At 52.5% G+C, this 20,654-nt stretch overlaps 1 protein-coding gene across 5 annotated transcripts in view; it reads right to left on the reverse strand.

Annotated features, from left to right (window-relative positions):
• The window catches only part of FAM178B (family with sequence similarity 178 member B), a 117,212-nt gene that overhangs the window by 27,381 nt on the left and 69,177 nt on the right, over window positions 1-20,654 (reverse strand). For 4 of the 5 annotated variants that reach the window (XM_033238907.1, XM_033238909.1, XM_033238908.1 and 1 more), the window contains 3 exons: window positions 19,992-20,168; window positions 19,678-19,775; window positions 358-445 (listed from right to left, as the gene is read on the reverse strand). In XM_033238907.1, the coding sequence (XP_033094798.1) occupies window positions 358-445; window positions 19,678-19,775; window positions 19,992-20,168 (363 nt within the window). Of the gene's footprint in view, window positions 1-357; window positions 446-4,959; window positions 5,101-19,677; window positions 19,776-19,991; window positions 20,169-20,654 lie in introns of those variants that run through there. The other variant, XM_033238912.1, reaches the window with a different exon arrangement.

Consider the following 20,654-nt stretch of genomic DNA (forward strand, 5'->3'; position numbering starts at 1 on the left):
TAGTTTTTGTACTTTTAGTAGAGACAAGGGTTTCACCATATTGGCCAGGCTGGTCTCAAACTCCTGATCTCAGGCGATCCTGCCCGCCTCAGCCTCCCAAAGTGCTGGGATTATAGGCGTGAGCCACCACACCCAACCTTTACTACAATTTTAAGAAAAGACAGGCTCTCAGCTCACTGTTCTGTCCTCACCGCCTAGCACGTGGCTGGCACGCAAGTGGTAAGACTTGATGAAAGAACACGAGTGGAGAGTTCAGATCCAGCTTAGGTCTCGGGCCTGATGTTCCTGGCCTTTGGGGAAAGGCTCCAGAGCCCGCAGGCCGTGGCCTTCCTGCCCAGGCCTGACGCCAACACTCACCTGGGTCTTCTCTTGCCAGAGAGGGAGTGTCTGCTGCTGGCCCAGCATCCGAGCAATGACCACAAGGCTGAGTTGGCTTCGAAGCCGCCTGGGGGAGAAGAAGCGACAGCTTGAGAGGGGGTGTGCTGGAAATCGGGGACCGAGCAGCGGGCAGGACACCCATGGAGAGGGGAATTTGCGGGAGCCACCCTCCATCTGGGGTACCCACCGTCCATCTGGGGTACCCCAAAGGGCTTTCTCCATTGGCTGATAGCATTATTATGTATTCTAGGAGGAATGAAACGCTCAGGATCAGAAAATTAAATAAGTCCACACAACAACTCAAGTTCCTGGTAATTTCAGAGGCCCACAGAGCAGGCAGGGCTTTTCTTAGTTTTTTAGTTTTTTATCCCCTCTGCACATATCCATGGATCCACAGAGGCAGGAGGGCTGAACTGCTTTTCAATACACCTCTGCCTCTTCTTTCCTTTGTGGCTTCACCCCTGCAGGGTGGGGGAGGCTGGGTGACTGACTTGGCCTCCGGAGGCCAAACTTCATGGTTTTCTTTTCACCCAGTATCCCCTGGGCTTTCCTTTGGGAAATCCATCTCCTGCCAGGCTCCCAGGACAGGCACCTGACCCAGTCACTGAGAGGTGGCCTCGAGCTGTGACTGAACTATCAGCAAAGTGCAGGCGTGGGGGCCTTTCCAGCAGAGTGGCCACTACAGCCGCTGGTGGCCATCCTGCCTCCTAGAGGGAGAACCAGTAAGAGGAAGCCACAGGGAGGCAAAGAGGCTGAGACAGAGCCCTGACAACGCCGAGAGCTGTGCCTGGAACCCCTGGCCCCTGGACCTCTCAGCCCAGCCGTGCATGCAGAGAGGCTCCCTGGGTGAAGGGGAACTGAGGCGGGAATGGTTTCCTCAAAGCTCCGGTGAGGCTGGGATCACAGAGGCACTAATCTAGGGCCTAAAACCCCGGGGCGCTTTTAAACTTTCTTAGGAAAGAGTCAAGAAAGTCAGAGGACTCAGCAAAGCAGCAGACTCTTGGATTTTTCAAAAAGCAGAACAAGCAGCAGCAGCACTGCACCCCAGAAGAGCCAACACGAACAGGGGCCATGCCAGTAACTGGGCAGGGTTACAGGCGCTCACACAGCTGGCAGGATACTGATGGGTGCACCACTGCCGAAAACTGGCAAGATCTACTGAAGATGTGTAGATGCCCACCCCGTGCCCAGCAATCCTACTCCTAGGCACAAAGGTGCAAAAAAGGAGAGACACTAGAAGGCTAGCAGCAGCAGCAACAGCACAGTGGACAGACAGATCAGACTGCATCCATACGGCTCAGTCCTATGGCGGGGTTGTGATTATGAAGGAACCACAACTACCTCCTACAACATGAATGACCTTCAGTGTGGTAGGAAAGCAGCCAGGCACAAAAAATTTATCTGCATGGTCTCACTTTTTTGTTGTTGTTTTTTGAGACAGAGTCTCGCTCTGTTGCCAGGCTGGAGTGCAATGGCATGATCTCGGCTCACTGTAACCTCTGCCTCCCAGGTTCAAGTGATTCTCCTGCCTCAGTCTCCCAAGTAGATGGGACTACAGTCACGCACGCACCACCATGCCTGGCTAATTTTTTTTTTTTTTGTATTTTAAGTAGAGACAGGGTTTCGCCACGTCAGCCAGGCTGGTCTCGAGCTCCCGACTTCAGGTGATCCAGTCGCCCTGGCCTCCCAAAGTGCTGGAATTACAGGCATGAGCCACAGTGCTCAGCCAACATGGTCTCATTTATGTAACGTACAAACATGGGCATGCCAGTTACCGTACTCTACGCCTGCAGTCCCTGCTACTCAGGCTGCTGAGGTGGGAGGATTGCTTGAGCCTTGGAGTTCGTGGCTACCTTGGACAACATAGCAAGACCCCAACTCTTTTATGCCTGGGTTTAAACGATTCTCCTGCCTCAGCCTCCCAAGTAACTGGGATTACAGGCACCCGCCATCACGCCTGGCTAATTTTTGTATTTTCAGTAGAGACAGGTTTCACCATCTTGGCCAGGCTGGTCTTGAACTCCTGACCTCATGATCTACTCACCTCAGCCTCCCGAAGTGCTGGGATTACAGGTGACCCCAACTCTTAAACAAAACAAATGCAAATGGCAAACTTCAGCTGTTGGAAGCTGGATCCTGGTGACCCTGGGGTGGGGATGGGGGGCAGGTTCTGATCATGTTTCATTTCTTGACCTGGGTGCTGGTTTCATGGACATTGGACTTGTGAAAATGCACTGAGCCATACACTTAATTGTCTTTGCTCTATTCTGTTTGTATATTGTAGTTCAATAAAACAATTAAGAAAAAAATTCAGGCCAGGCACAGTAGCTCATGCCTGTAATCCCAACACTTTAGGAGGCCAAGGTGGGTGGATCATTTGAGGTCAGGAGTTCAAGACCAGCTTGGCCAACATGGTGAAACCCCATCTCTACTAAAAATACAAAAATTAGCTGGGCATGGTGGCGGGTGCCTGTAATCCCAGCTACTTGGGAGGCTGAGGCAGGAGAACTGCTTGAACCCGGGAGGCGGAGGTTGTGGTGAGCCAAGATTACACCACTGCACTCCAGCCTGGGTGACAGAGCGAGACTCCGTCTCAAAAAAAAAGAAAAAGAAAAAAAAAGATTCAGCTGGAAGGGAGATAGGATTGCTAGATTTAGCAAATTAAAATATAAAACGCCCGGTTAAGCCGGGTGCGGTGGCTCACGTCTGTAATCCCAGCACTTTGGGAGGCCGAACTGGGTGGATCAGCTGAGGTTGGGAGTTCAAGACCAGCCTGACCAACATGAAAAACCTCGTCTCTACTAAAAATACAAAATATATATACACTATATATACATTTAGTATGTTTTATATAGTATGATATATGTAATATATACTATTTCATATATATACATATATATATATATATTTTTTTTGAGACAGAGTTTCACTCTTGTTGCCCAGAGTGGCATGCAATAGTGTGATCTTGGCTCACTGCAACCTCCGCCTCCTAGGTTCAAGCGATTCTCCTGCTACCGTGTACTCACCTAACCCCGCAGTGCCCCTGCGTACTCGCCCAACTCCGCAGCACCCGTGTACTCGCCCAACCCCACAGCGCACCCGTGTACTCACTCAACACCACAGCACCCCTGTGTACTCACTCAACACCACAGCACCCCTGTGTACTCACTCAACACTCCCTACTTCCCCCACACCAGAGCACTGAGGAAAGGCAGTGGCCACCCGGACTGAGCCATAGCACAACGAACAGAAGCCCCTCATTCCCGCTCTGCGGCCCCTGCAACGACCCCCGTGGGTGCAGGCCACGCCCTGGCCCCACACTGAGAGCCCCAAGCTTCAGTTTCTCCCCCACCCAAAGGCCTTCGCCTCTCTGTCAGACACGGCCAGCTTTCCAGCTGTTCAGGAGCCCGGGCAGCAGCTGGGCTGGGAACACAGTGGGAGGCCAACGCCCCCTCTGAGCTGCTCCACAGCGAACTCAAAGCCAGTCAGAAGTCCGCATCTGGGCTTCATTAATCCAAAACCCAAGGCCTGCGCGGGAGCTCGTTTACTCGCAGCGGGCGAGGAGGGCTGGCCCGGTCTGAGGGTGAGGGGAGCAGACGGGCCGGCAAAGCAGTGCTAGGGGTGGTTCCAGAAGGGAAGAGGCGGGCAGAGTGGGTCAGAATGGGGCTGTTATCCGGAAATGAAGAAAAGCACCAAGAGGGTAAATGGATGAAAATAAACCCACATCTGAGTGGCAAGCCCCTCACTGTCCCTGCCTGCCCGCTGCCTTTCATCCTCATGGCCCTCCCCGCCTTTTAAACTCAGTCCTGCATTCTCAGTTCCCACTGGGACACAGCGGGGGGGGGGGGGGGGCGGGGGGGGGCGGTAAGACCACTTTTTTATTTTACAGACTGAGAACTTTTTTTTTTTTTTTTTTTTTTTTGAGGCACAGTCTCGCTCTGTCGCCCAGACTGGAGTGCAGTGGCGCAATCTCGGCTCACTGCAAGCTCCGCCTCCCGGGTTCACGCCATTCTCCTGCCTCAGCCTCCCGAGTAGCTGGGACTACAGGCGCCCGCCACCTCGCCCGGCTAGTTTTTTGTATTTTTAGTAGAGACGGGGTTTCACCATGTTAGCCAGGATGGTCTCGATCTCCTGACCTCGTGATCCGCTCGTCTCGGCCTCCCAAAGTGCTGGGATTACAGGCTTGAGCCACCGCGCCCGGCTACAGACTGAGAACTTATCCCATGAAGGAGAAAAAGAAAAGCCTCACCCCCACACCACCCAAACTGTGCAGGGTGCAAGCAGAGGTGCCAGCTGTAGGCTCTCCCTCCCACAGAAGAGGCCTGACCCCACTTGGCAAGGCCTCCCTGGAACTCCAACCAGGTTCAGAGGAGGAGGCAGAAGCCATGGGGCCATCCCAGTCACTGTCATATAAGGCAACAGGCTCCAGCCCTGGCGTGCACCAGCCAGGCCAGGCCAGGCCAGCCTCTGCCCCCGCCTTGTCCCCCTCCACCCACCACGGGCCTCCACAAGACCAGGACACTGGATTAACACTCAGAGGAGCCGAAGGCACTGAGACATTCAGAAATGACTTTTCCAAACCCGCGGAAGGGTCAGAAGTGGAATGCCGGCGCTCTGCTTCCCTGCCTCCGCAAGCGGCACCAACCACGTGGGCCGCTGGGATGTCTGCTGGTGACATAGGCCAGAACAGCCCCTCTGGAGCCCCTTGTCTTCACTCCCTGGGAGGGGAACTGGGCCCTGCCAAGACTGAACTGCCCTAAAAGGCTGTCAGGCACCTGGCCAAAGGCATGAGCTGCCTTTTCCAGTCTCCAGGGCAGCTCAGGAAGCAACAGCAGTGGCCTGTTCCACCGTGACAATGCTGCCTGACACACTGCCTCAGGGTGTCCGCCTGGCTCACACCCCGGGCCTCTTGTCCATCAGGCTGCCTGTCAGCCACCCGCTCGGCACTCCTTCCCTAGACTCTTCCATTGTGCACTTGTCAGGTGGGAAGAACCAGGGGGTGGGCTTAGAAGCCGGTTGTCCCTCCCGGGGGTCTGCGAGCCCACAGCCACCAGACTGCCTGGTCATCCACAGACCAGTCTGAGCACACACCGTATAGACAGGAGGAGACGGCGGGGACACAGCTGGCCACAGACCCAGACGAGTGGACCACCACCGGGCAACATGAGGAATCCGTCTACAACCAAGCACATCGACATGGAGGGGTCCCACAAACCAGGTGTTCAACAAAAGAAGCCTGACCCATGGGAGAACGCTCTGCATGGTCCCATTTATATAAATGTTTAAAAACAGGCAAAATTGGGCTAGGCATGGTGGCTCACACCTGTAATGCCAGCACTTTGGGAAACTGAGGCAGGAGGCTCATTTGAGGCCAGGAGTTCGAGGCCATCCTGGGCAACATAGGGAGAACCCATCTCTCAAAAACCAACCAACCAGCAAAACAGATAAAATGAATCTATATGATGGAAGCCATGGAAGTGATTACCTCTGCAGGAGGGAATGCCTGGCAGGGGCCCGATAGGGCTTCTGGGGAGCTGCAGACATTCTGTCCCATGGTCAAGTGGTACACGAATGATCTCTTTCGCAAAGAGTACCAAGTGTCCTCCTACATATAGTCCTTCCATTCATACGTGTTATAAGCAAATTAAAAGGTACACATGGACAATCATAGCAACTTCCATTCTCATCTCCCTTTCTTTGTATGATAAAAATCACAGAACCTCAGGCTTAGAAAACACCTTGAAGTCACCCAGGCACGGTGGCTCACGCCTGTAATCCCAGCACTTTGGGAGGCTGAGGCGGGAGGATCACCTGAGGTCAGTTCAAGAGCAGCCTGGCCAGCATGGTTAAACACCGTCTCTACAAAAAATCCAAAAATTAGCTGGGTGTGGTGACGGGCACCTGTAATCTCAGCTACTCGGGAGGCTGAGGCAGAAGAATCACTTGAACCTGGGAGGCAGAGCTGGCAGTGAGCTGAGATTGCTCCACTGCACTCCAGCCTGGGCAACAGATCAAGACTCTGTCTCAAAAAAAAAAAAAAAAGGAAAAAAAAGAACACACCTTGAAGTCACCTAACCTAGCTTCTGCATAGTTACCCATTTTAATTCTCTGCCACACCCCCAACAAGTGTTCACTTCAGCAAAGGGCAGTATCTGCCAAGACAGCCCAAATTCATTTAGCGGACTAACCAAAGGAAATTGTTCCGATATTTTGCCAAAATCTGCCCTTCTGGGACTTCCACTCAAAGCTTCTGGATCCCATCCTCCGGGGCCTCCAAGAGGGAGCTCTCTGCCAACCTAGGTCCTCCACGCTTGGAAGAAGTTGCCACATTCCCATGGCTGCCCCTTCCTGCAGGCGCCACGGCCCCTCCATTCCCACCTTTTGGTTTTTTTTTTTTGCCATTTTGGTTCGGGTCCTCTGAGGGCCCCGGGGCTTGTCCATGTTCCCTTTCGAGAGAAACACTCGGAGCTGAGGTTGATGCTCATTTTCTTGGCAGACCGACAACACAACGCAGTTAACAGACTGAGCCCAAAGTCGTCTTTTTTCACACGTCTTGCTGTCAAATCCCATTTCCCAGATCCTGTTCTTAATTGTGCAGCTGGGCCTCTCTTTTCAACTCAGTCCATCATTATGGTCAGTTGAGATCTTCTGGGATCTTCAGTCTGCTGTCAGTTGTATTCATGTCATCTCTGAATCTGACCATTGTTCCATTAACAGCCTCATGCAAAACACTGGGCCTGCCCTGGTCAACCTGTGAGTGGAGACTGAACTCGGGGTGGTGACAGGGCCTGCCCTCTGGGGACACTCTGATGGCCAGCAGCATCTTTTGATAATGAGCCCACTTCATTCTATCATCGTTTGGCCTGCACTCCGTCATGCCGAACCCAGGCTATGACAACAGCCTCTACCAAATGCCCAGGAAACCTACATACAGGCACTGCACAGTCTTCTCTGGAGTATGCTTTTGGTTGATCTGTGGAAAAGTGAGGCTTGCCTGGTATGATTTCTTTTTAGGACTCCTAGAAACCAGTGCATCCTTTTCTATGTATGTGCTCCCAAGCCAGAATCCCCTGGGGACTGACGTGGAGGAGCACATCAAGCACTGCTGCCCCCATCTCCTGGAAGCCCTCCGCCTCCAAAAGTCCCCATGGAGCCACGGCCCCATCTGCATGTCTCCCAGCAGCAGGGAGATGACATCCCACCGGGGAGACAGCCTCCTCTGCACAGTAAGGTCAGTCATGCAGCCTCCCATTCTCTTAGGCTTTAACCCCCTTCGACGACCAATATTTGATTCCAAATGAAAAACTGTTCTCCTTGACGAAGATGACAGAAGCAAAATAGGAATCACACAGTGTTGCTCTCTCCATCAGGACTAACATTTTACTGTCAGCCCTAAACCACACTCCTTCCTTCAAAAATAACTACACAGAAACTCCTTTTATGGCCTTTGGCATTTCCCAGCAATACTCCCACTGGTCCACACCATGTGTCTGGTTGTCTTACTTTGGTGCCCTTCTTTCCAAACCTGAGACCACGAACAAGCTCCAAGGGGAGCCCCTGCAGCCTTTAATACTTCCCTCCTTTTCCTCACTGGGCTCCTTTGTAATCCATATTCAAAGTTTCAGTGCAAGCTCTCCCAGCCCACTTGAAACATCTCTCTTAGAATCTGTTTTTTGTGTGTGTGTGTGAGACAGAGTCTCACTCTGTTGCCCAGACTGGAGTGCAGTGGCACAATCTCGGCTCACTACAAACTCAGCCTCCAGAGTAGCTGGGACTACAGGTGCATGCCACCATGCCTGGCTAATTTTCGTAATTTTAGTAGACCTGGGGTTTCACCATGTTGGCCAGGCTGGTCTTGAACTCCTGAACTCAAGTGATCCACCTGCTTTGGCCTCCCAAAGTGCTGGGATTACAGGCGTGAGCCACCACGCTGAGCCCTATAATCTATTTTTTCTTTTTTAAGTCCTACCTCTTTATGCTTCTTTGAAATCTGCCCTCCAGAAGCAGACACAGTCCGAGTGTGCTGTGTGAGTCCCCCCACCGTGCCAGGCTCTGTGGACTCAGGGAGTACGGTCACAGCACCTGTCCCTCTGATGCTCACGGCCTGTGTCAGCGAGGGGACAGCCTGATGGGCCTGCAACAGGCGCTGCTCGAAGAGGAGATGCTTTGGCCCGAGCCTCATCTTGAGGCTGAAGAGATGTGAACCAGGCAGAGGAGGAGGATGGGAAGAGGCCCCTCCAGGAGGAGGAGACAGATGCAGAAAAACTTGGAGGCAAAAGATCATCTTGAGTTGGGGTGGCTGCCAAGTTCTAGGATGTTGCAAAAGCGTGGAAGCCTGCAGGGGGCAGGGTGGCATGTGAGCCTGGGAAAGAGGGCACCAAGCCCCTCCAATCCCAGGCTGTGCTGTGGCATTTCACCCTGACGGGGAAAGTCTAAGGATTTTAAGCACATCAGCGATGTGACCACAAGAGCATCTGAAGGAAAGTCACACTCGTGGACAGCACAAGGTGGAGCTGGTGGAGAGAGCCTGGAAAGAGACGGTGGGATGCTCTGGCGGAAATCCAAGGGGGCTGCAGGAAGAGCTGCACCAAAGCAGCCACAGGGAGGGTGAGGAGACATGAGCACTGTGCGAGACTGGGGAGCTCCAGGGCACCAAAATCGTCCATAGGACTCTAGGCCTGTGCAGTGGGCAGGCGCTGGTGCCACTCATGGAGCCATGGAAGACAGGGAAGGGGTCCTCCTGGGAAGGCGATGACTCCTGTTTCCCACATGCTGAATCCCAGACATTCGCCACACAGATCGGTACTCAACAGCAAAGTCTGGCCACAGGTATTCATTTGGGAGCTGCTAGCATGTCCCTGGAGTTGAGGCCTCAGATGCCGACGAGATGGTGTCTCAGGCTGGCTTCCCCAGAAAGTAGGCTCTGAAATGGGTATTAGTACGCAGGGAATTTACGTCGGAAGAAAGGATGCAAGGAATTTATGCAGGGAGAGACAAAGGAAACCAGGCTGCCACACAGCCACAGTGAAGGCCTCAGCTGACCCCATGAAGACTCCGGAGCTAGCAGGGTCCTTCAGACATCCTCAGCTAAGGCAACGCGGGAGACCTTTGTGCCCCAGCACTGGGCTGCTGCCAAGGAAGGGGCCCAGCCCTGGTAAGGTGACCACCTTTGGCAGAGGTGACGCCTGACATGGGCTGGCACCCCCAGCAGTGGAAAGAGTGCCCCATTCCTGGATCGGGGCAAGCCGGGGGGGGGCACCCAGTACCCCCAACTTCATGGAACTGTGCCACAAGAGGGGCTGGGGCGGAATCCTGAGGCCCACCAAGACTCGAGGGCTGGTGGGGGACGGGTATCCCTGAGGGCAGCTGAGGAAGCCAGGAGGGCGCTGGGAAGCCCAGAGAAGGAAGTGCTGGCTGCTCATCAGGAAGGGCCGGGATCCCTGGTGATAGAGCAGGTTGACTGGAGCGCCTGGTGCCACAGGAGGTGTCTCCTCAGCTCCTGGCCCTTTAGGTCCCTCAGACACCCCACCCCACCAGAGAGGGAGCCGCATCCTCTCCAGCCATGTCCCCTTCCTGGCAATCATGGCCTGACTGCCGCCCACCTTCCCACTGCTGCCTGCCTCCCAGCTCCAGGCCAGGCTCTGGATGGGACCTTCATCTTGCCTCTTGTTCCTCCAGATTTGGTGCCCATCTGAAATCTCCAGGTTGACTGGGCCTTGACTGCCTCCTTCCAGACGTTCTGGCCTCACCCGCCCACAGTGAGAGCTATGATGCTCTGAGCTCTGAAGCACTCAACCTGCCCGAGAGTGGGCAGGATTCAGCCATGAGTGAGAGAGAACTGGGGGAGGAAGTTTGGAACTGCGGCAGGAGCGAGAGGGAGATGTGGGTGGAGACAGAATGGCTGTTTTAAGGTAAGAGACACAGGAACGCATTTATTTGCTGCAGAGAAAGCTGGTGAACAAAAAGCAAATGGTACAAGAATAAGAGACGACTGCAGAAGGTTTTGGGAGAGGCAGGACTGCCAGGATCCAGCATTAAGGGTGCAGTGGGCAGCAGGGAGGTGAGAACTGTGAGAGCACTGCGTTTGTCTAGTGGGGGTGGCTGTTTGCTGGGAGTGCAGAGGCTTCAACAGCAGGAAGAATGGAGTCTGCTGAGGTCCCCAGCAGGCTGGCCAGGAACTCGCAGTGGCTCCAGGCAGCCTGAAGGGGTCATGGGCCAAGGTGGTGACAAGGGACATGCATGTGGCATCACTCCATTTGGCCGTGCAGTTTCAGGTCTGAGAATAGGCAGGAAGGGAGTCCATAGTGGAGAAGGGGTCCAGGTGCTGACCCAGGGCCCGGCAGTGGTGAGGGGAGAAGGAAAGATGGGGCCCTCTGGCCCCGCAGTGAGGAAGTGAACGCCAATGGGACGGAAATGAGGAGGGCTTCGAGGGAGGCCACGGTGCATCTGCGTCTGTCCCCGCTCTTACCCCCCGGTGTGCAAGGACCTGACAGGCGTGAGGCTGCTCTCTCCCTAGGCTGCCTGCACTTCCGCTCCATCAGTCAGTTCCTCCTTGGTGGCCACACACAACCTCCTTGGCTGGCTGCTCCAGACAGAAAAACACTAAGAGGATCCTGCGGTACTCCAGAATTCACAGGAAGATGGACAACCCGGCTGAGGGACGTGGAGCAGCATGGTCTCTGCCCAGAAGAGCCTGTGAAGACTGCTGTCCCTGGGTCCTTTCCTCAGGAGCGTCCAAGTGGTTAGGCATGGGTCTTGCTCCCAGAGGTGGAACAAAGGAGTGCCTGACTCCTGGCTTCTGTGCAGAGGGGGGTGCGAGGAAGATGCCTCCTCAACACAGGAAGGAAGCCCACAGCGCCTGGAAACCTCCATGTATTTCCATCACAGGAAGAGATCAGCAGAGAGCCAAACGCTGTTGGCTTTTACCTATTGGACAAATATTTACTCAGCACCCGTGATATTCCAGTCCCTGCTCTGTTCTGGGTGCTGGGGACGCAGTCATGTGGGAGATGGAGGTAGCCCTCCTGCCCAGGGAGCTCACACGCGTGGGGAGCGCTGGGTCACAGTTCACTTCTGGTCCTGGTAGTCAATGGAGAAAAATGAAGGAAAGGGAGGTTCTGCAGAGCCCTGAGGTGGAAGCTCATTTGGAAAAAAAGATCAGGTGAATCCTCTCTGAGACAGTGACATGTGGGCAGAGACCACCATGATGAGAAAATAGGAGTCTCCTACCAACGTGCGGGCATGGGGGAGGGTGGGCACCAAGACACAAGTGCCCAGTGCACCCCAGGGACAGGGAGAAGAGCAGAGAGGTCAGAGCCACACCGCAAAGGGGCCTTAGCGGCCACCTCAAAGACTCCAGGCTTCCTTCCAAGAAGACGCAAAGTCTTGGAAGATTCTGGAGCAGGGAAGTGACTCAATTGCTTATGACAGCTCTTTTATGGTTCAGTGTTTTAGGTGTCATCATCATGTTGTAATTATGTTTTAAAATACCCACCAAGGGCTGGGCACTGTGATCTCAGCACTTTGGGAGGCCAAGGTGGGAGGATCACTTGAGCCCAGGGGTCTAAGACCGGGCTGGGGAACACAGAGAGATCCTGTCTCTACAAAAATTTAAAGAAGTTATCTGGGTGGGATGGTGCATGCCTGTAGTCCCAGCTACTCGGGATGCTGAGGCGGAGGATCACTTAAGCTCAGGAAGTCGAAGCTGCAGTGAGCCTCCATGGCGCCACTGCACTCCTGCCTGGGCGACAGAGATTCTGTCAACAACAACAAATGAACCACCAAGACCTTATCTTTTTAGAGACACCTACTGAATAAAATGTCTCATTTGTTTTGCTTCACAATGATCTGGGGGCAGGGGTGGGGGGCACTGGGTGAGGGAAGGAGTTGTCTCCATGGTTGTGTCTGCTGAGATGGAAAATGGGGGCATGCAGTCCATTTTACTGGCCTCTCAATGTTTCTCATATGTCTTGAAATTATCTATAACCAAATTTTTCTTTTTTGAGACGAAGTCTCGCTCTGTCTCTCAGGCTGGAGTGCAATGGCACAATCTCGTTTCACTGCAACCTCCGCCTCCCGGATTCAAATGGTTCTCCTGTCTCAGCCTCCTGAGTGGCTGGATTACAGGTGCACGCCACCATGCCCAGCTAATTTTTTTTTTTTTTTGTATTTTTAGTAGAGATGGGGTTTCACCATCTTGGCCAGGCTGGTTTCAAACTCCTGACCTCAAGTGATCCACCCACCTCAGCCTCCCAAAGTGCAGGGATTACAGGTGTGAACCACCACACCCAGCCAATAAAACTTTAATAAATTATTAAATAGAAGTGATTCTGGCTAATTGGTGAGAACTGGCTGTGGGGGTAAGAGCAGGAGCTCAGAGGGTCTTTAGAAAGGGGAAGTAAGAGGACAGGCACGGTGGCTCACACCTGTAATCCCAGCACTTTGGGAGACCAAGGCAGGCAGATCACGAGGTTAGGAGTTCGAGACCAGCCTGCCCAACAAGGTAAAACCCCGTCTCTACTAAAAATACAAAGATTAGCCGGGTGTGGTGGCATGCACCTGTAGTCCCAGCTACTCGGGAGGCTGAGGCAGAAGAATCACTTAAATCCAGGAGGTGGAGGTTGCAGTGGGCCGAGACTGTGCCATTGCACTCCAGTCTGGGCGACAGAGTGGGGAAAAAAAAAAAGAAAGGGGAAATAAGCCCAAGGCGACGAAAGCCACTCCTATTAACCTCACACCCAAAGATGACCTTTCTTTTCCCCAAAACAGACCTGGCATCATGCTTTACATATGGCTTCCAAGTCTTTTTTCCATTCAGCCTTATTTCATTAACTTTCCCGTTTTCCTGTGACATCATTTTTAGATACTGTATCATACTCCGTAGCACGGGCAGAACTGAATTGGTGGTTGGGCACTGAGGCAGTTTCCAGTTCTTCACTATCACGACATTACTATGGCAAACATTGTCAATGACTCTTCGCTATATGGTTTCCCAGCAAACAATCTAGTTTTTTGAAGGGTGTGCACATTTTAAAGTCATCTGCTTGATTTTGCCAAATTGGCCTCCAGAGGGACTACTGACCGCACCTCACGAGCAGGGAAGCATATGCCTGTTTCCTCACATCCTGCCAACACCGGGCAGCACTGTCCTTTCGGATTGATTCTGGTCTGACAGGCAAGGAACTCTACGTCATTGTCAGGGCTGGTTTTGTGAGCCATTTTAGGCAGTCTTCATCCATTCCTCCATCTGACCAGGCAGCCTGCGTGAGCTGGCTTCATCTGACCTTCTGCTTTGAAGCGGCACACACAGGATGTTTAATGAACAGCCGCAGGCAGTGGAGGAGGAGGGTCCCCGGAGCCTGGGACATCAGCTTTCAGTAGCATGTGAGCAGCTGCAGGAGCCCTGAACAGAAGCAGGGATGGCAGGCTGCTCTTCCCAAAGCTGCCTGAACTGCCCCAGTGGGGTCACCTCCCAAGGTGGACCTCCCTCCTAGAATCTCCTCTTCCCCTTGGCTCTGTTTCAGGTGGTCTGCCTTAGTCTTCACTTTCATTTTTCATGGTTAGGCCCAGCTCTTCCTCACATTTGTAGTGCACCCCGTGAAGTCTTGAGCGCTGAGGCAGGGGCTGCGGGTGTACTACGAGAGCATCAGCAGGAGTTCTCGCTTTGTGCTTAACCAGTCAGTCGAGTAGACAAAGAGTGTGACAGCCCCTCGTACAACAATCTGCCCTTCTTCCTGGGGTCAGTCTGGGCACAGAGCCCAGTAGGGCAGCCACCAGTGAAGGCAGCCAGTAAGCTCTGCGGCCGCTGCAGGGAGCACAGTGGAGCAGCGGCTCACTGAAGACCTGGTGAGTACAACGCGGCAGGAAAGAAGGATTAGGAGCCCTTTACAACCCAGTCAGGGATGACAACCAGAACACACCCTGAAGAGCAAAGAAGGTGCAGGAATGGCGGATTGTGCACATGCAGACAGAGGCTGGCGGCCAGCCAGGGGGCTCTGGCTCAGGAGAAGAGGCGCATTTTCAACATCAAATTTGAAAGGGGTACTTTCAAAAAGGTACTCCTTGGTACCTTATGAATTTTATTTGAATGCTTTTATCTATTTAGAGAAATAAAAATAAAATCAATTAACACTGATCCTGATAAGGCACCCTCCTTCCTAGTAAAGCTCTTGGCACAAAGCATCGCCCTGCTGACGTGGCTGCAAGATGTTCTGTTTCAATCATTTCCCGGCATTTAAAGGGCACTTGCCACGGGCCCTGGAGCTACCCACAGATTCCACAAAAGACACTGATTCTGAAATCACGGTTTAACAGGGCTAGCAGATGAAGGAGCGAAGTCATAAACTTAGGATATGGAGAAGGTAGCTTCAAACCTGTCTTGAAAGGATTGATCATTAAGACCAAAAAGGTCAGGCATGGTGGCTCACACCTGTGATCCCAGCAGTTCGGGAGGCTGCGTGGGAATATCACTTCAGCCCAGGGGTTTGAGACCAGCCTGGACAAGTTAGGGAGACTCTGTCTCTACAACAAATTAAAAAATTAGATAGGTGTGTTGGCATGTGTCTGTAGTCCTAGCTACTAAGGAGGCTGAGGCAGGAGGATCGCTTGATCCCAAGAGGTCGAGGCTGCAGTGAGCCATGATGGCATCACTGCACTCCAGCCTGGGTGACAGAGTGAGACCCTATCTCAAAAAATAAAACAGAAGGCAAAAAAATTGACGTTAGGTCCCCACTGGCTGTTTGGGGATGGAAAAAATCAAGTTAGACCCTTCTCTCATACCAAGGACAAACCGATTGCAGTTGGGATGAAGAGCTGAAGGAGACAAAGTGCAGCCAGTCCTGAAAGAGAAGCAAGCACACACTCTTTACGGTCTTGGTGGGGAAACCCTTCCTCTTCCATACAGAAAGATTAAATGACACAAAAACTCCAATCAAGTCTCTGTATTATCCATAAAACTGTCCTGTAAATCTAAATCTATCCTACGATTTAAAAAAGGACTGAAAAAGTAAAAAAAAAGAAAAAAAAATCCAGTTCACTGAAAGGTACCGTACATAAAGATTTACAAAGGACAATCTAGATAACCTTTGGAGAAAACACATTGTAACATAATAAGCAACATGAAGATCAATAGAGTTGATAAGAAGATAAATTAACTGATAGGCAAGTGGGTAAGAAATACCAAAAGGTAATTTACAGTAAGAGAAACACACAAAAGGCCAATTAATACATGAAAAGATACTCAATTTCGGCCGGGCGCGGTGGCTCAAGCCTGTAATCCCAGCACTTTGGGAGGCCGAGACGGGCGGATCACGAGGTCAGGAGATCGAGACCATCCTGGCTAACACGGTGAAACCCCGTCTCTACTAAAAAATACAAAAAAATTAGCCGGCGAGGTGGCGGGCGCCTGTAGTCCCAGCTACTCGGGAGGCTGAGGCAGGAGAATGGCGTGAACCCGGGAGGCGGAGCTTGCCGTGAGCTGAGATCCGGCCACTGCACTCCAGCCTGGGCGGCAGAGCCAGACTCCGTCTCAGAAAAAAAAAAAAAAAAAAAAAAAAAAAAAAAAAAAAAAAAAAAAGATACTCGATTCACTGGCAATCAGGGAAATGAAAATTAGAACCACAGGATGACATTTTCCACTCACCAGATTGATTAAAACTCAAAAACAAAACTGAGAATATGCAGCATTAATGAGAATGCAGAAAAACATGCATTTTCATACCCATTTGGTGGTGTTACTAATAGGTCCAGCTTTACATACTTTAGGGTTGCAATTTCACTTCAAGGAGTTTATCCCATAGAAATATGTGCACAGGGCCGGGCACGGGCCTGTAATCCCAGCACTTTGGAGGCCGAGACGGGCGGATCACGAGGTCAGGAGATCGAGACCATCCTGGCTAACACGTGAAACCCCGTCTCTACTAAAAAATACAAAAAAATTAGCCGGGCGAGGTGGCGGGCGCCTGTAGTCCCAGCTACTCGGGAGGCTGAGGCAGGAGAATGGCGTGAACCCGGGAGGCGGAGCTTGCCGTGAGCTGAGATCCGGCCACTGCACTCCAGCCTGGGCGGCAGAGCCAGACTCCGTCTCAAAAAAAAAAAAAAAAAAAAAAAAAAAAAAAAAAAAAAAAAAAAAAAAAAGATACTCGATTTCACTGGCAATCAGGGAAATGAAAATTAGAACCACAGGATGACATTTTCCACTCACCAGATTGATTAAAACTCAAAAACAAAACTGAGAATATGCAGCATTAATGAGAATGCAGAAAAACATGCATTTTCATACCCATTTGGTGGTGTTACTAATAGGTCCAGCTTTACATACTTTAGGGTTGCAATTTCACTTCAAGGAGTTTATCCCATAGAAATATGTGCACAGGGCCGGGCACGGGCCTGTAATCCCAGCACTTTGGGAGGCCGAGACAGGCGGATCACGAGGTCAGGAGATCGAGACCATCCTGGCTAACATGGCAAAACCCCGTCTCTACTAAAAACTACAAAAAAAAAAATAGCCAGGCGAGGTGGCGGCGCCTGTAGTCCCAGCTACCCGGGAGGCTGAGGCAGGAGAATGGCGTGAACCCGGGAGGCGGAGCTTGCAGTGAGCTGAGATCCAGCCACAGCACTCCAGCCTGGGCGACAGAGCGAGACTCCGTCTCAAAAAAAAAAAAAAAAAAAGAAATATGTGCACAGACGCCCAAAGCTCATAGAAACAGTCACTGGAAGAATGTCCAGTATTAGTAAAGGAGGACACCACCCCTCATACTATCTTACGCCCAATTTCTGCCTCAAAGGAAAAGTAGGAGTTTAAAGAAAAGACAGAAATGAAATCAGTAGTCAGACAGCCAGTGCTGCATTCCAGGCCTGGTAGTTAAAAGACTGCTCCCTGACTTAACCAGTTATGTTATCTATAGATTCCAGACATTGCATGGAAAAGCACCGTGGAAATCCCTGTCCTGTTCTGTTCCATTCTGATTACCAGTGCATGCAGCCCCTGGTCACGTACCCACAGCTTGCTCAATCCATCATGACCCGCTCATGCGGGCCTTGCAGTGAGCTGAGATCTGGCCACTGCACTCCAGCCTGGGCGACAGAGTGAGACTCTGTCTCAAAAAAAAAAAAAAGAGAGTTGTAACCCCTTAAAAGGGACAGGAATTGCTCACTCAGGGAGCTTGGTTTTTGGAGATGTGAGTTCGCCAATGCTCCCAGCTGAATAAAGCCCTTTCCTTCCACAACTTGTATCTGAGAGGTTCTTGTCTGTGACTCGTCCTGCTACACTAGGAGACTATAATGGCACACACACTAGGGAAATACTATGCAGCTGTGAAAAGAGTGAGGTTTATTGTGTGTATGTGTGAGAAAAACAACCACAAACACCATGCCCTGGATGGAGCAAATGAGAAACTGGCTGGATGAGGGGGCCTGGGGGCCAGCCTAAGAATTTGCGCCTGGGCCTGTAGGCAATGGGGAGCATGGTAAGGCAGAGACATGATCATCACAGGAACCCACAGGTATCTACAGAGCAGACAGACTTTGGGGAAGAGGAAGAAAGGCCGCTGCCACCCTCCAGCTGAGCCGGTGAGATGAAAGCAGGAAAGGAGGTGACTGATTTGCGTGAGCCAGACACGGTCCTGGCTGTCACAGAGTTGGATTGAGGGTTTAGGATACAGAAGGCAGAAAGGACAGGATTTAGGGATGAAACGGGTAACAGGTGGGGATGGCAGAAACCTCTAGGATTGTCATTTCCAGCCGGCACAGCAGAGTGGATGGGCAGTCTGGGGAGAACAGGGAATCAGGAGGCAGCGTCGGCCTCTCCACCCCAAGAAGAAATCCCAGGCTGCCGGGCTGCAGGCAGCCTCCCCGATGGAGGCCCCCGGAGGCCTCTGACAGAGCTTCCAGAAGTCCCATTCTTTCAGAGAGAGGGTAAAACCTGCCCTCTCCCAACTGTGCACAGCCTGCCTCTCTGCCAGCCAGATTCCCAGGAAAGAGGGAAAGAGATGGGACTCCCTGCCCAGCACTGAAGTGGAGCTCAGGACATGAAGGTAACTTAGTCAACAAGCAGAGCCTCTACGAGGCTGGGCCCTGGGGTAGGAGGCGATTCAAACTCCAAGCCGGCTCCCAGAAACCACCCTCGGAACATTGCAGGGGAAGGGAAGGGGTCCCAGTGGAGGGTAACAGAGGTGTCTGCCAAAGGTGAGGGGGTGGGAAGGGAGTCATTCTAGGTAGGAGGAGTTGCAAACGGACAGGCCCAGAAAGAGAAGGGAAGATGGAGAGAGAAGAGAGAGGCGAGTGGATGGGAATGGTCTGCTCTGGGAAAGGCAGGCAATTCCGTAAGACTGTGGCCAAAAGTGGGAGAAGGAAGGCGGAGAGAGAAGCAGGGCCAGATCCAGCCAGTGGGCCTTATTTCCTCCTTGGCTGAGTTTGTTTACCCACTTCATTCATTCAAAAAGAATTTACAGGCCGGCGCAGTGGCTCATGCCTGTAATCCCAGCACTTTGGGAGGCTGAGGCGGGCAGATCACGAGGTCAGGAGATCGAGACCATCCTGGCTAACACAGTGAAACTCTGTCTCTATTACAAATACAAAAATTAGCCGGGTGTGGTGGTGGGCGCCTGTAGTCCCAGCTACTTGGGAGGCTGAGGCAGGAGTATGGCGTGAACACAGAAGGTGGAGCTTGCAGTGAGCCGAGATCGCGCCACCGTACTCCAGGCTGGGCGACAAAGCAAGACTCTGTCTCACGGGAAAAAAAAAAAAAAAAGAATTTACAGAGCGCTAAACAGCACGCTAGGCACTGTTCTAGATCCGGGACAATATGGCAGTGGCCCTGACAAAGGAGCTGTTCTGGTAGAGGTGACTTCGAGGAAAGCCACAGCCATAAACAAGGAAACAAAGAGTAACATAATTTTTGCAGGGGCAAATGCTAGGCAGGAAAGAAAACAGAAGGATGAATCGAGAGTGTGCAAGTGGGAATGGGGTGATCAGGGGACATAATTCAGCTGAGGTCAGAATGACAAGAAGGAGCTGAAGACTGGGGAGGGAGCCCCAAAGGAAGGAGAGTGGGGGCCCTGCAGGCAGGAGCTAATTGCACAAGGCAATTGTTTTGCTAATAAGACCACGTTAAGAAAATTAGGCTTTTTTTTTTCATTTGTAAAGAACTCAATAGAGAGTTATATTTTTAGTTCTCCCTCCTGGGGATTAGAAATTGGGCGGGGGAGGTTTGTTGGGGCTGATGGGGAAGACTCTGGATTCCTGCAAGAACCCGCAAAGATGCATGTGAGAGGGAGGAGGCAGCAGGGGAGCAGCACCCACCTGCTCCGGGAGGTCATGTCCGGGAAGAACTGCACAAGGGCCAGCAGGTTGTGGTGGTGGTCAGACACCCAGCTCAGGGTGCAGCATAGTTCCTGGAGCTGCAGGAGAGGGGACATCCCATGGGCTGCATGGGGACGCTGCCTTCCCAATGCTCTCGCCTCCCAGCCCGCACATGGGAGTAAGTGGGCAGTCACAGAGACCAGGGGCGTTCCGATGACCTCCAGGCAATGCCATCCCCACCCAGGGCACTCTAGGGGCCACCCTGGTTCCTAGTGATGAAGCTGTGTGAGGACCAGGCTCTGGGCGTGTGGTACCTTCCCCGGCCACTCCCGGATGTTCTCCAGGAGCAAGAGCAGAAGCTGCTGGAGGTCAACCTTCGGCAGCAGGCGGAGCCCCATGTCCAGGCCGGCGCGGCACAGCAGCTCAATCAGTCCCACGAGGTCCTCGTCAGTGTAGGCCCCTGGCTGGGCCTGGGCACACAGTGCCAGAAACTAGAGAGAAAGAAGAGGGCAAGGGCGGCCAGGCTGTCGGGGAACGGGAGAGGACTTCGAGGACCAGTTCCCTGGGAGACACTTAGGCAGGAGGGATGGTACTGTGAGCCCCGCGGTCATGCTGGGTAGGAGCTCAGGAAACAGTGAGGCCAGGATTCGAGGCCCCTGCAGGATCCTGGGTGGCAGGCACAAGTGTGGAGTGTGTGTTTGTCGGAGGTGTTTGAACCAGAGCGACTCCATCTTGAATAAGAGCTGAGTAAAATAAGGCTGAGACCTGCTGGGCTGCACTCCCAGGAGGTCAGGTGTTCTTATAGGATGAGAGAGGAGGTTGGCAGAAAGAGGCCGGCCAGATACCACCAAAACCAAGATGATGACTAGAGGTACCTCTGGTCAGCCTCACTGCTCATTATATGCTAACAATGCATTAGCATGCTAAAAGACACTCCCACCCGCACGCACCGTGACAGTTTACACATGCCATGGCAA

Source organism: Trachypithecus francoisi, unplaced genomic scaffold, assembly GCF_009764315.1.
Source record: "Trachypithecus francoisi isolate TF-2019V2 unplaced genomic scaffold, Tfra_2.0 Lachesis_group17, whole genome shotgun sequence".
NCBI lineage: Eukaryota > Metazoa > Chordata > Mammalia > Primates > Cercopithecidae > Trachypithecus > Trachypithecus francoisi.